Source organism: Hyla sarda, chromosome 6, assembly GCF_029499605.1.
Source record: "Hyla sarda isolate aHylSar1 chromosome 6, aHylSar1.hap1, whole genome shotgun sequence".
Classification (NCBI taxonomy): Eukaryota; Metazoa; Chordata; class Amphibia; order Anura; family Hylidae; genus Hyla; species Hyla sarda.
The window spans coordinates 53,202,044-53,217,076 of record NC_079194.1 but is presented as its reverse complement, the minus strand read 5'-3'; the positions used below and the strand labels follow the sequence as shown (position 1 = coordinate 53,217,076).

At 46.5% G+C, this 15,033-nt stretch overlaps 1 protein-coding gene across 5 annotated transcripts in view; it reads left to right on the top strand.

The window, feature by feature from the left end:
- The window catches only part of GPRC5D (G protein-coupled receptor class C group 5 member D), a 40,157-nt gene extending 25,616 nt beyond the window's left edge, over positions 1-14,541 (top strand). For 4 of the 5 annotated variants that reach the window (XM_056528073.1, XM_056528072.1, XM_056528071.1 and 1 more), the window contains 2 exons: positions 10,416-10,480; positions 13,318-14,541. In XM_056528073.1, the coding sequence (XP_056384048.1) occupies positions 10,416-10,480; positions 13,318-13,413 (161 nt within the window). In that variant the 3' untranslated portion in view covers positions 13,414-14,541. The remainder of the gene's footprint in view (positions 1-10,415; positions 10,481-13,317) is intronic. The other variant, XR_008845456.1, reaches the window with a different exon arrangement.
- Positions 14,542-15,033: the final 492 nt, after the last annotated feature.

Here is a 15,033-nt window from a genome sequence, read left to right as displayed (position 1 = left end):
GGGCCCCATGTACATCAGAACTTATGTGTAGGAGGGCCTCATGTACATCAGAACTTATGTGTGGAAGGGCCCCATGTACATCAGAACTTATGTGTAGAAGGGCCCCATGTACATCAGAACTTGTGTAGAAGGGCCCCATGTACATCAGAACTTATGGGTAGAAGGGCCCCATGTACATCAGAACTTATGTGTAGAGGGGCCCCATGTACATCAGAACTTATGTGTAGAAGGGCCCCATGTACATCAGAACTTATGTGTAGAAGGGCCCCATGTACATCAGAACTTATGTGTAGAAGGGCCCCATGTACATCAGAACTTATGTGTAGAAGGGCCCCATGTACATCAGAACTTGTGTAGAAGGGCCCCATGTACATCAGAACTTATGTGTAGAAGGGCCCCATGTACATCAGAACTTATGTGTAGAAGGGCCCCATGTACATCAGAACTTATGTGTAGAAGGGCCCCATGTACATCAGAACTTATGTGTAGAAGGGCCCCATGTACATCAGAACTTATGTGTAGAGGGGCTCCATGTACATCAGAACTTATGTGTAGAAGGGCCCCATGTACATCAGAACTTATGTGTAGAAGGGCCCCATGTACATCAGAACTTATGTGTAGAGGGACCCCATGTACATCAGAACTTATGTGTAGAGGGGCCCCATGTACATCAGAACTTATGTGTAGAAGGGCCCCATGTACATCAGAACTTATGTGTAGAGGGGCTCCATGTACATCAGAACTTATGTGTAGAGGGGCCCCATGTACATCAGAACTTATGTGTAGAGGGGCCCCATGTACATCAGAACTTATGTGTAGAGGGGCCCCATGTACATCAGAACTTATGTGTAGAAGGGCCCCATGTACATCAGAACTTATGTGTAGAGGGGCCCCATGTACATCAGAACTTATGTGTAGAGGGGCCCCATGTACATCAGAACTTATGTGTAGAGGGGCTCCATGTACATCAGAACTTATGTGTAGAGGGGCCCCATGTACATCAGAACTTATGTGTAGAAGGGCCCCATGTACATCAGAACTTATGTGTAGAAGGGCCCCATGTACATCAGAACTTATGTGTAGAGGGGCCCCATGTACATCAGAACTTATGTGTAGAGGGGCCCCATGTACATCAGAACTTATGTGTAGAGGGGCCCCATGTACATCAGAACTTATGTGTAGAGGGGCCCCATGTACATCAGAACTTATGTGTAGAGGGGCCCGATGTACATCAGAACTTATGTGTAGAGGGGCCCCATGTACATCAGAACTTATGTGTAGAGGGGCTCCATGTACATCAGAACTTATGTGTAGAAGGGCCCCATGTACATCAGAACTTATGTGTAGAGGGGCCCCATGTACATCAGAACTTATGTGTAGAGGGGCCCCATGTACATCAGAACTTATGAGTAGAGGGGCCCCATGTACATCAGAACTTATGTGTAGAAGGGCCCCATGTACATCAGAACTTATGTGTAGAGGGGCTCCATGTACATCAGAACTTATGTGTAGAGGAGCCCCATGTACATCAGAACTTATGTGTAGAAAGGCCCCATGTACATCAGAACTTATGTGTAGAAGGGCCCCATGTACATCAGAACTTATGTGTAGAGGGGCTCCATGTACATCAGAACTTATGTGTAGAGGGGCCCCATGTACATCAGAACTTATGTGTAGAGGGGCCCCATGTACATCAGAACTTATGTGTAGAGGGGCCCCATGTACATCAGAACTTATGTGTAGAAGGGCCCCATGTACATCAGAACTTATGTGTAGAGGGGCCCCATGTACATCAGAACTTATGTGTAGAGGGGCTCCATGTACATCATAATTTATGTGTAGAGGGGCCCCATGTACATCAGAACTTATGTGTAGAAGGGCCCCATGTACATCAGAACTTGTGTAGAAGGGCCCCATATACATCAGAACTTATGTGTAGAGGGGCTCCATGTACATCAGAACTTATGTGTAGAAGGGCCCCATGTACATCAGAACTTGTGTAGAAGGGCCCCATGTACATCAGAACTTATGTGTAGAAGGGCCCCATGTACATCAGAACTTATGTGTAGAGGGGCCCCATGTACATCAGAACTTATGTGTAGAGGGGCCCCATGTACATCAGAACTTATGTGTAGAGGGGCTCCATGTACATCAGAACTTATGTGTAGAAGGGCCCCATGTACATCAGAACTTATGTGTAGAAGGGCCCCATGTACATCAGAACTTGTGTAGAAGGGCTCCATGTACATCAGAACTTATGTGTAGAGGGGCTCCATGTACATCAGAACTTATGTGTAGAAGGGCCCCATGTACATCAGAACTTATGTGTAGAAGGGCCCCATGTACATCAGAACTTGTGTAGAAGGGCTCCATGTACATCAGAACTTATGTGTAGAGGGGCTCCATGTACATCAGAACTTATGTGTAGAGGGGCCCCATGTACATCAGAACTTATGTGTAGAGGGGCCCCATGTACATCAGAACTTATGTGTAGAGGGGCTCCATGTACATCAGAACTTATGTGTAGAGGGGCCCCATGTACATCAGAACTTATGTGTAGAAGGGCCCCATGTACATCAGAACTTATGTGTAGAAGGGCCCCATGTACATCAGAACTTATGTGTAGAGGGGCCCCATGTACATCAGAACTTATGTGTAGAGGGGCCCCATGTACATCAGAACTTATGTGTAGAGGGGCCCCATGTACATCAGAACTTATGTGTAGAGGGGCCCCATGTACATCAGAACTTATGTGTAGAGGGGCCCCATGTACATCAGAACTTATGTGTAGAGGGGCCCCATGTACATCAGAACTTATGTGTAGAGGGGCCCCATGTACATCAGAACTTATGTGTAGAGGGGCTCCATGTACATCAGAACTTATGTGTAGAAGGGCCCCATGTACATCAGAACTTATGTGTAGAAGGGCCCCATGTACATCAGAACTTATGTGTAGAGGGACCCCATGTACTTCAGAACTTATGTGTAGAAGGGCCCCATGTACATCAGAACTTATGTGTAGAGGGGCCCCATGTACATCAGAACTTATGTGTAGAGGGGTCCCCATGTACATCAGAACTTATGTGTAGAAGGGCCCCATGTACATCAGAACTTATGTGTAGAGGGGCCCCATGTACATCAGAACTTATGTGTAGAGGGGCCCCATGTACATCAGAACTTATGTGTAGAGGGGCTCCATGTACATCAGAACTTATGTGTAGAGGGGCCCCATGTACATCAGAACTTATGTGTAGAGGGGCCCCATGTACATCAGAACTTATGTGTAGAGGGGCCCCATGTACATCAGAACTTATGTGTAGAAGGGGCCCCATGTACATCAGAACTTATGTGTAGAGGGGCCCCATGTACATCAGAACTTATGTGTAGAGGGGCTCCATGTACATCAGAACTTATGTGTAGAGGGGCCCCATGTACATCAGAACTTATGTGTAGAGGGGCCCCATGTACATCAGAACTTATGTGTAGAGGGGCCCCATGTACATCAGAACTTATGTGTAGAAGGGCCCCATGTACATCAGAACTTATGTGTAGAGGGGCCCCATATACATCAGAACTTATGTGTAGAGGGGCTCCATGTACATCAGAACTTATGTGTAGAGGGGCCCCATGTACATCAGAACTTATGTGTAGAAGGGCCCCATGTACATCAGAACTTGTGTAGAAGGGCCCCATGTACATCAGAACTTATGTGTAGAGGGGCTCCATGTACATCAGAACTTATGTGTAGAAGGGCCCCATGTACATCAGAACTTGTGTAGAAGGGCCCCATGTACATCAGAACTTATGTGTAGAGGGGCTCCATGTACATCAGAACTTATGTGTAGAAGGGCCCCATGTACATCAGAACTTATGTGTAGAGGGGCCCCATGTACATCAGAACTTATATGTAGAAGGGCCCCATGTACATCAGAACTTGTGTAGAAGGGCTCCATGTACATCAGAACTTATGTGTAGAGGGGCTCCATGTACATCAGAACTTATGTGTAGAAGGGCCCCATGTACATCAGAACTTATGTGTAGAGGGGCCCCATGTACATCAGAACTTATGTGTAGAGGGGCCCCATGTACATCAGAACTTATGTGTAGAGGGGCTCCATGTACATCAGAACTTATGTGTAGAGGGGCCCCATGTACATCAGAACTTATGTGTAGAAGGGCCCCATATACATCAGAACTTATGTGTAGAAGGGCCCCATGTACATCAGAACTTATGTGTAGAGGGGCCCCATGTACATCAGAACTTATGTGTAGAGGGGCCCCATGTACATCAGAACTTATGTGTAGAGGGGCCCCATGTACATCAGAACTTATGTGTAGAGGGGCCCCATGTACATCAGAACTTATGTGTAGAGGGGCCCCATGTACATCAGAACTTATGTGTAGAGGGGCCCCATGTACATCAGAACTTATGTGTAGAGGGGCCCCATGTACATCAGAACTTATGTGTAGAGGGGCTCCATGTACATCAGAACTTATGTGTAGAAGGGCCCCATGTACATCAAAACTTATGTGTAGAAGGGCCCCATGTACATCAGAACTTATGTGTAGAGGGACCCCATGTACATCAGAACTTATGTGTAGAGGGGCCCCATGTACATCAGAACTTATGTGTAGAGGGGCCCCATGTACATCAGAACTTATGTGTAGAGGGGCCCCATGTACATCAGAACTTATGTGTAGAAGGGCCCCATGTACATCAGAACTTATGTGTAGAGGGGCTCCATGTACATCAGAACTTATGTGTAGAGGGGCCCCATGTACATCAGAACTTATGTGTAGAGGGGCCCCATGTACATCAGAACTTATGTGTAGAGGGGCCCCATGTACATCAGAACTTATGTGTAGAAGGGCCCCATGTACATCAGAACTTATGTGTAGAGGGGCCCCATGTACATCAGAACTTATGTGTAGAGGGGCTCCATGTACATCATAATTTATGTGTAGAGGGGCCCCATGTACATCAGAACTTATGTGTAGAAGGGCCCCATGTACATCAGAACTTGTGTAGAAGGGCCCCATGTACATCAGAACTTATGTGTAGAGGGGCTCCATGTACATCAGAACTTATGTGTAGAAGGGCCCCATGTACATCAGAACTTGTGTAGAAGGGCCCCATGTACATCAGAACTTATGTGTAGAAGGGCCCCATGTACATCAGAACTTATGTGTAGAGGGGCCCCATGTACATCAGAACTTATGTGTAGAGGGGCCCCATGTACATCAGAACTTATGTGTAGAGGGGCTCCATGTACATCAGAACTTATGTGTAGAAGGGCCCCATGTACATCAGAACTTATGTGTAGAAGGGCCCCATGTACATCAGAACTTGTGTAGAAGGGCCCCATGTACATCAGAACTTATGTGTAGAAGGGCCCCATGTACATCAGAACTTATGTGTAGAGGGGCCCCATGTACATCAGAACTTATGTGTAGAGGGGCCCCATGTACATCAGAACTTATGTGTAGAGGGGCTCCATGTACATCAGAACTTATGTGTAGAAGGGCCCCATGTACATCAGAACTTATGTGTAGAGGGGCCCCATGTACATCAGAACTTATGTGTAGAGGGGCCCCATGTACATCAGAACTTATGTGTAGAGGGGCTCCATGTACATCAGAACTTATGTGTAGAGGGGCCCCATGTACATCAGAACTTATGTGTAGAAGGGCCCCATGTACATCAGAACTTATGTGTAGAAGGGCCCCATGTACATCAGAACTTATGTGTAGAGGGGCCCCATGTACATCAGAACTTATGTGTAGAGGGGCCCCATGTACATCAGAACTTATGTGTAGAAGGGCCCCATGTACATCAGAACTTATGTATAGAGGGGCCCCATGTACATCAGAACTTATGTGTAGAGGGGCCCCATGTACATCAGAACTTATGTGTAGAAGGGGCCCCATATACATCAGAACTTATGTGTAGAGGGGCCCCATGTACATCAGAACTTATGTGTAGAAGGGCCCCATGTACATCAGAACTTATGTGTAGAAGGGCCCCATGTACATCAGAACTTATGTGTAGAGGGGCCCCATGTACATCAGAACTTATGTGTAGAGGGGCCCCATGTACATCAGAACTTATGTGTAGAGGGGCCCCATGTACATCAGAACTTATGTGTAGAGGGGCCCCATGTACATCAGAACTTATGTGTAGAAGGCCCCCATGTACATCAGAACTTATGTGTAGAAGGGCCCCATGTACATCAGAACTTATGTGTAGAGGGGCCCCATGTACATCAGAACTTATGTGTAGAAGGGCTCCATGTACATCAGAACTTATGTGTAGAGGGGCTCCATGTACATCAGAACTTATGTGTAGAGGGGCCCCGTGTACATCAGAACTTATGTGTAGAGGGGCCCCATGTACATCAGAACTTATGTGTAGAGGGGCCCCATGTACATCAGAACTTATGTGTAGAAGGGGCCCCATGTACATCAGAACTTATGTGTAGAAGGGCCCCATGTACATCAGAACTTATGTGTAGAGGGGCCCCATGTACATCAGAACTTATGTGTAGAGGGGCCCCATGTACATCAGAACTTATGTGTAGAGGGGCCCCATGTACATCAGAACTTATGTGTAGAGGGGCCCCATGTACATCAGAACTTATGTGTAGAAGGGCCCCATGTACATCAGAACTTATGTGTAGAAGGGCCCCATGTACATCAGAACTTATGTGTAGAGGGGCCCCATGTACATCAGAACTTGTGTAGAAGGGCCCCATGTACATCAGAACTTATGTGTAGAAGGGCCCCATGTACATCAGAACTTATGTGTAGAGGGGCCCCATGTACATCAGAACTTATGTGTAGAGGGGCCCCATGTACATCAGAACTTATGTGTAGAGGGGCTCCATGTACATCAGAACTTATGTGTAGAAGGGCCCCATGTACATCAGAACTTATGTGTAGAAGGGCCCCATGTACATCAGAACTTGTGTGTAGAAGGGCCCCATGTACATCAGAACTTATGTGTAGAGGGGCCCATGTACATCAGAACTTATGTGTAGAGGGGCCCATGTACATCAGAACTTATGTGTAGAAGGGCTCCATGTACATCAGAACTTATGTGTAGAGGGGCTCCATGTACATCAGAACTTATGTGTAGAGGGGCCCCGTGTACATCAGAACTTATGTGTAGAGGGGCCCCATGTACATCAGAACTTATGTGTAGAGGGGCCCCATGTACATCAGAACTTGTGTGTAGAGGGGCCCCATGTACATCAGAACTTATGTGTAGAGGGGCCCCATGTACATCAGAACTTATGTGTAGAGGGGCCCCATGTACATCAGAACTTATGTGTAGAGGGGCCCCATGTACATCAGAACTTATGTGTAGAAGGGCCCCATGTACATCAGAACTTATGTGTAGAGGGGCCCCATGTACATCAGAACTTGTGTAGAAGGGGCCCCATGTACATCAGAACTTATGTGTAGAAGGGCCCCATGTACATCAGAACTTATGTGTAGAGGGGCCCCATGTACATCAGAACTTATGTGTAGAGGGGCCCCATGTACATCAGAACTTATGTGTAGAGGGGCTCCATGTACATCAGAACTTATGTGTAGAAGGGCCCCATGTACATCAGAACTTATGTGTAGAAGGGCCCCATGTACATCAGAACTTGTGTAGAAGGGCCCCATGTACATCAGAACTTATGTGTAGAAGGGCCCCATGTACATCAGAACTTATGTGTAGAGGGGCCCCATGTACATCAGAACTTATGTGTAGAGGGGCCCCATGTACATCAGAACTTATGTGTAGAGGGGCTCCATGTACATCAGAACTTATGTGTAGAAGGGCCCCATGTACATCAGAACTTATGTGTAGAGGGGCCCCATGTACATCAGAACTTATGTGTAGAGGGGCCCCATGTACATCAGAACTTATGTGTAGAGGGGCTCCATGTACATCAGAACTTATGTGTAGAGGGGCCCCATGTACATCAGAACTTATGTGTAGAAGGGCCCCATGTACATCAGAACTTATGTGTAGAAGGGCCCCATGTACATCAGAACTTATGTGTAGAGGGGCCCCATGTACATCAGAACTTATGTGTAGAGGGGCCCCATGTACATCAGAACTTATGTGTAGAAGGGCCCCATGTACATCAGAACTTATGTATAGAGGGGCCCCATGTACATCAGAACTTATGTGTAGAGGGGCCCCATGTACATCAGAACTTATGTGTAGAAGGGCCCCATATACATCAGAACTTATGTGTAGAGGGGCCCCATGTACATCAGAACTTATGTGTAGAAGGGCCCCATGTACATCAGAACTTATGTGTAGAAGGGCCCCATGTACATCAGAACTTATGTGTAGAGGGGCCCCATGTACATCAGAACTTATGTGTAGAGGGGCCCCATGTACATCAGAACTTATGTGTAGAGGGGCCCCATGTACATCAGAACTTATGTGTAGAGGGGCCCCATGTACATCAGAACTTATGTGTAGAAGGCCCCCATGTACATCAGAACTTATGTGTAGAAGGGCCCCATGTACATCAGAACTTATGTGTAGAGGGGCCCCATGTACATCAGAACTTATGTGTAGAAGGGCTCCATGTACATCAGAACTTATGTGTAGAGGGGCTCCATGTACATCAGAACTTATGTGTAGAGGGGCCCCGTGTACATCAGAACTTATGTGTAGAGGGGCCCCATGTACATCAGAACTTATGTGTAGAGGGGCCCCATGTACATCAGAACTTATGTGTAGAAGGGCCCCATGTACATCAGAACTTATGTGTAGAAGGGCCCCATGTACATCAGAACTTATGTGTAGAGGGGCCCCATGTACATCAGAACTTATGTGTAGAGGGGCCCCATGTACATCAGAACTTATGTGTAGAGGGGCCCCATGTACATCAGAACTTATGTGTAGAGGGGCCCCATGTACATCAGAACTTATGTGTAGAAGGGCCCCATGTACATCAGAACTTATGTGTAGAAGGGCCCCATGTACATCAGAACTTATGTGTAGAGGGGCCCCATGTACATCAGAACTTGTGTAGAAGGGCCCCATGTACATCAGAACTTATGTGTAGAAGGGCCCCATGTACATCAGAACTTATGTGTAGAGGGGCCCCATGTACATCAGAACTTATGTGTAGAGGGGCCCCATGTACATCAGAACTTATGTGTAGAGGGGCTCCATGTACATCAGAACTTATGTGTAGAAGGGCCCCATGTACATCAGAACTTATGTGTAGAAGGGCCCCATGTACATCAGAACTTGTGTGTAGAAGGGCCCCATGTACATCAGAACTTATGTGTAGAGGGGCCCATGTACATCAGAACTTATGTGTAGAGGGGCCCCATGTACATCAGAACTTATGTGTAGAGGGGCCCCATGTACATCAGAACTTATGTGTAGAAGGGCTCCATGTACATCAGAACTTATGTGTAGAGGGGCTCCATGTACATCAGAACTTATGTGTAGAGGGGCCCATGTACATCAGAACTTATGTGTAGAAGGGCCCATGTACATCAGAACTTATGTGTAGAAGGGCTCCATGTACATCAGAACTTATGTGTAGAGGGGCTCCATGTACATCAGAACTTATGTGTAGAGGGGCCCCGTGTACATCAGAACTTATGTGTAGAGGGGCCCCATGTACATCAGAACTTATGTGTAGAGGGGCCCCATGTACATCAGAACTTGTGTGTAGAGGGGCCCCATGTACATCAGAACTTATGTGTAGAGGGGCCCCATGTACATCAGAACTTATGTGTAGAGGGGCCCCATGTACATCAGAACTTATGTGTAGAGGGGCCCCATGTACATCAGAACTTATGTGTAGAGGGGCCCCATGTACATCAGAACTTATGTGTAGAGGGGCCCCATGTACATCAGAACTTATGTGTAGAAGGGCCCCATGTACATCAGAACTTATGTGTAGAGGGGCCCCATGTACATCAGAACTTATGTGTAGAGGGGCCCCATGTACATCAGAACTTGTGTGTAGAGGGGCCCCATGTACATCAGAACTTATGTGTAGAGGGGCCCCATGTACATCAGAACTTATGTGTAGAGGGGCCCCATGTACATCAGAACTTATGCGTAGAGGGGCCCCATGTACATCAGAACTTGTGTGTATGGCTGGCTTTATTCTTGGTCTACCTCATATCTATTCACTATGCAGTTGAACGTTGTCTATGTTGCTGGGATCAGCTACTGTATTTGAGTAGGAAGAGGACAATTATAGTGTTGTTTAATTCATAAGATTAGAAATATGTCTTCCTCCATGACTTCTACTTTATCTCACATATGTCTGCTCCTAGGAATATCCAGAAACATGTACTTCCATTTCTATACTGTATTTGCTGCAAAAGGAACAAATTTCATGCTTAGTGTTTTTAAACTTTTTTTTTTGTCTTAACAGTCCAAGATTCTGGAAGGTGCTCACCAAGTTCTACTTCACAGTATGATGCGACACTAGCACTGAGAGTGAGTATTGTACCTGAGATAATGGGTGGGCTTCCATGGGTAGGAGGATAGGCAATAAGTCTTTCTATCCCGGAGTACTCCTTTAATTCAGTGGTCCCTCAACATACGATGGTAATGCATTCCAAATGGACCATCGTTTGTTGAAACCATCGTATGTTGAGGGATTCGTGCAATGTAAAGTATAGGACAGTGGTCTTCAACCTGCGGACCTCCAGAAGTTGCAAATATACAACACCCAGCATGCCCGGACAGCCAACGGCTGTCCGGGCATGCTGGGTGTTGTAGTTTTGCAACATCTGGAGGTCTGCAGGTTTAAGACCACTCGTATAGGAAGTTGTACTCACCTGTCCCCGCCGCTCCGGACCGTCACCGCTCGTCACTGCTGCCCTGGATGTCACTGTCCATCGCTGTCGCCGCGTTCCCGAGGTGTCCCCGACGCTCCGGCAAGGCCTCTGCTTCCCCGGCATCCTCACTCTCCGTCGCCACCATCACGTCGCTACGCACGCCGCTCCTATTGGATGACGGGACGGTGTGCGCAGCAACGTGATGACATCGATGGAGAGCGACGACGATGCAGGGGATCCCGAAGTGGACGCGCCGGAGCCCCGAGGACAGGTAAGTGATCGTCAGCGGACCACACGGGGCACCGTAAACAGCTATCCAGTGGCAGCTGAAGCAGTCTGCGCTGCCGGATAGCCGTTTATGCGATGGCCCCGACATACAAAAGCATCGTATGTTGAAATGATCGTATGTCGGGGCCATCGTAGGTCGGGGGGTCACTGTAGATTATCTATAAAACAATATTCTTTAAATGTTACCATAATATAGGATTGGGTTTAATGAGAGAGTGAGAATTTCCGGTCCTAGTAAATCTCTATATATACATGCGCTTTGGCTTGAGTAGCAGATGTTTACGGTAGAAAAATGTTTCCTGTGTTGTCATCCATGGAACACCCAAATTACATGTTTTTTTCAGTCATTAAGTATTTGCAATCTTTTGGTGCCTGGATTTCTACCATGTATAGTCTGTCCCACCCTTATAAAAGGTGTTGTACTCAGAGAATGGTATCAAATAAGAAACAGCAGTGACTCAGGACTGTGCCCAACTATATCATTAATGCTGCCAGTTTCTCTTCTCATAAAACATTATGACACTCGTCAGCAAGTCCTATATTAATCTGAGATTACACAGCACTTTTGCTCTACGTTTTGCATGTTCGCCTTCTCCTGACATTTATGATAAATATGATCATAGTTCGCTATGGTCCCATAGTTTGCTATACAGCATTAAAGGAGTAGTCCAGTGGTGACCCAGTGGTGAACAACTTATCCCTTATCCTAAGGATAGGGCATAAGTTTGAGATCGCGGGGGGTCCGACCGCTGGAGCCCCCTGCGATCTCCTGTACGGAGCCCCGACAGCCCGCAGGAAGGGGGCGTGTCGACCTCCTCACGAAGCGGCGGCCGACACGCCCCCTCAATACAACTCTATGGCAGAGCTGAAGCGCTGCCTTCGGCAATCTCCGGCTCTGCCATACAGATGTATTGAGGGGGCGTGTCGGCCGCCGCTTCGTGCGGAGGTCGACACCCGCTATCTGGCCGGAGAGCCTGGCCCCCGTACAGAGAGATCGCAGGGGGCCCCAGCGGTCGGACCCCCCGCGATCTCAAACTTTTTCACCACTGGACTACCTCTTTAACAAAAGTATGATGCGTACCAACCAGATTTTTAACTTAGCACAATTTAAACGGGGTATTCCAGGGAAAAAAAATGTCTTTTTATATATCAACTGGCTCCAGAAAGTTAAACAGATTTGTAAATTGCTTCTATTAAAAAATCTTAATCCTTCCAATAATTATCAGCTGCTGAAGTTGAGTTGTTCTTTTCTGTCTGGCAACAGTGCTCTCTGCTGACATCTCTGCTTGTCTTTGGAAGTGGACAGAGCAGAAGAGGTTTACTATGGGGATTTGCTTCTACTCTGGACAGTTCCCGAGACACGTGTCATCAGAGAGCAGTTAGACAGAAAAGAACAACTCAACTTCAGCAGTTCATAAGTACTGAAAGGATTAAGATTTTTTAATAGAAGTAATTTACAAATCTGTTTAACTTTCTGGAGCCAGTTGATATACAGTAACCCCCCGACCTACGATGGCCCCGACATATGATAAAATCGACATACGATGGCCTCTCAGAGGCCATCGCATGTCGATGTCAGCATCGACATACGATGCTTTTATATGTCGGGGCCATCGCATTAACTGCTATCCGACAGCGTAAAATGCTTAAGCTGCTGTCGGATAGCAGTTTAAGCATCCCTGGCAGGTTCGCTTACCTATTCCCGCTGCTCCGGGTCCACTTCGCGATCCTCCGGTGTCTTGCGCATCTTCTCCAGGGTCCGGGCCTCGCTTTCCGGTGTCGTTATTACGTCACTACGCACGCCGCGCCGGCGCAGCAGCGTAATAACGTCACCAGAAAGCGAGGCCCGGACCCTGCAGAAGATGCGCAAGACACCGGAGCATCGCGAAGAAGACACCGGAGCTGCGGGACAGCATCAGGAGCCCCTGGAACAGCAGCGGGAGCGGTGAGGACCTGGTGCGGAGCGGCGGGGACAGGTGAGTACAGCTTCCTATACTTTACATTGCACGGATCCCTCAACATACGATGGATTCGACAAACGATGGGTCGTTTGGAACGAATTACCATCGTATGTTGAGGGACCACTGTATATAAAAAAACGTTTTTTTCCTGGATAACCCCTTTAAACACAAGCTTCTTATTATTTATATTAATCTACCAAAGAAAATTGGAAAACCTGTAATATTCACTTTCTTTCATTTACAGGATATGGAACCTGCAAAGGAGTTCTCTATACCTCGCCCTCAACCTCGGCCCGATGTATACCTGCAGTATCGAACCCATGACTTGACTGAAATGTAAACCTATGTTGCACTGGACTTTCCCCATCGTCTGCACTCCCTTGGTTGTCATTGAAGTCCAGGATGTAGAATCCTCAGCCTAAAAAGAAATAACCGGGAGAATATAGGAAAGCACTGTACAAAAACCAGACATACTCCATGGACAATAGTGGTGCTTTAACTCTGAAGCTTTATTTTTTTAAGGGCTTCTGTGGCCTTTTATTTTTTTTTTTTATATATATATTTTTTAAATCCAGCTCAGTATGCTGTAGAATAATAGTCATGCTTACCTGGCCGATTCCCTGCCATTTCTATTCCAACGCCTTCTGGATCCTGCAGGTCTCTGTACTTTCTGTTTCCTCCCTAAATGGACATGTGGGGGAGATTTATCAAAATCTGTGCAGAGGAAAAGGTGACCAGTTGCCCATAGCAACCAATCAGATCGCTTCTTTCATTTCTAAGAGGCCTTTTCAAAAATGAAGGAAGCGATCTGATTGGTTGCTATGGGCAACTCAGCAACTTTTCCTCTCCATAGGTTTTGATAAATCTTCCCCGTGACCCCTAAAGTCAGTCATTTAAAATTTAAAATTTTTAAATGGCCGACAAACCCTTTTGAATCTGACATAAATTCGTGCTCAGTGTCACAGTGCCCTCCAGTGTTCATAAAAAAAATAAATTGGAACTTTAACAAAAAACTAAAAAAAAAATGTAATCTCAGTGTTTCAAAGTTTTTAGCCAAACCTCCATACATCTAACTATACAAAGTAAGTGCCAAAGGTAGAAAAGATGAGGTTATTGGTGGTTTAATATTATCTATAAAAAGTATTTTCCAGTAGATTCCTCAGTAGTATTTATTTATTGTTTTTTGTTTTTTTATATGAATGATGTTACTTAATTCAAAATGTAACCATAAAAAACAAGTCTGGAGTATTAGTGGTTCATATGTGGGATATTGTTCTGACATAATTTGGTTGCATGGATTTAGATGTAGATTTGCCTTAGACTTGCCTGAGACTCAAATCCACATCAAATCCTCCAATACCACAGAAATTTACAACAAAAATTTTACCTTAAAGGGGTACTCTGGTGGTTAAGATTTTTGGCTATATTGCATCTTCCTTTAATGTTTTTTGCAGTTGACATGTATTATATGTGTGTGTAGCATGTGTCTTTTTTTCTTACCTGTTTGTGGGCCAGGAAGTTCTGTAGTTCTGTGTTGGATCTCTGACTGTTGTCTACAACGTCGGCCATATTAGGATTAGGCTGTGGACAACATGCCAGAGCTTTTTTTCTCTCTGTTCTTTCAAAACTGCATGAGAGAAAGAAGCCACGCCCCCTCATCTCTCCCTCCCGGAGGATGCAGGTGTGCATGAGAGAAAGAAGCCACGCCCCCTCATCTCTCCCTCCTGGAGGACGCAGGTGTGCATGAGAGAAAGAAGCCACGCCCCCTCATCTCTCCCTCCTGGAGGACGCAGGTGTGCATGAGAGAAAGAAGCCACGCCCCCTCATCTCTCCCTCCTGGAGGACGCAGGTGTGCATGAGAGAAAGAAGCCACGCCCCCTCATCTCTCCCTCCTGGAGGACGCAGGTGTGCATGAGAGAAAGAAGCCAGAGCAGGGGGAGAGGGAGAACTTGTGAGGACG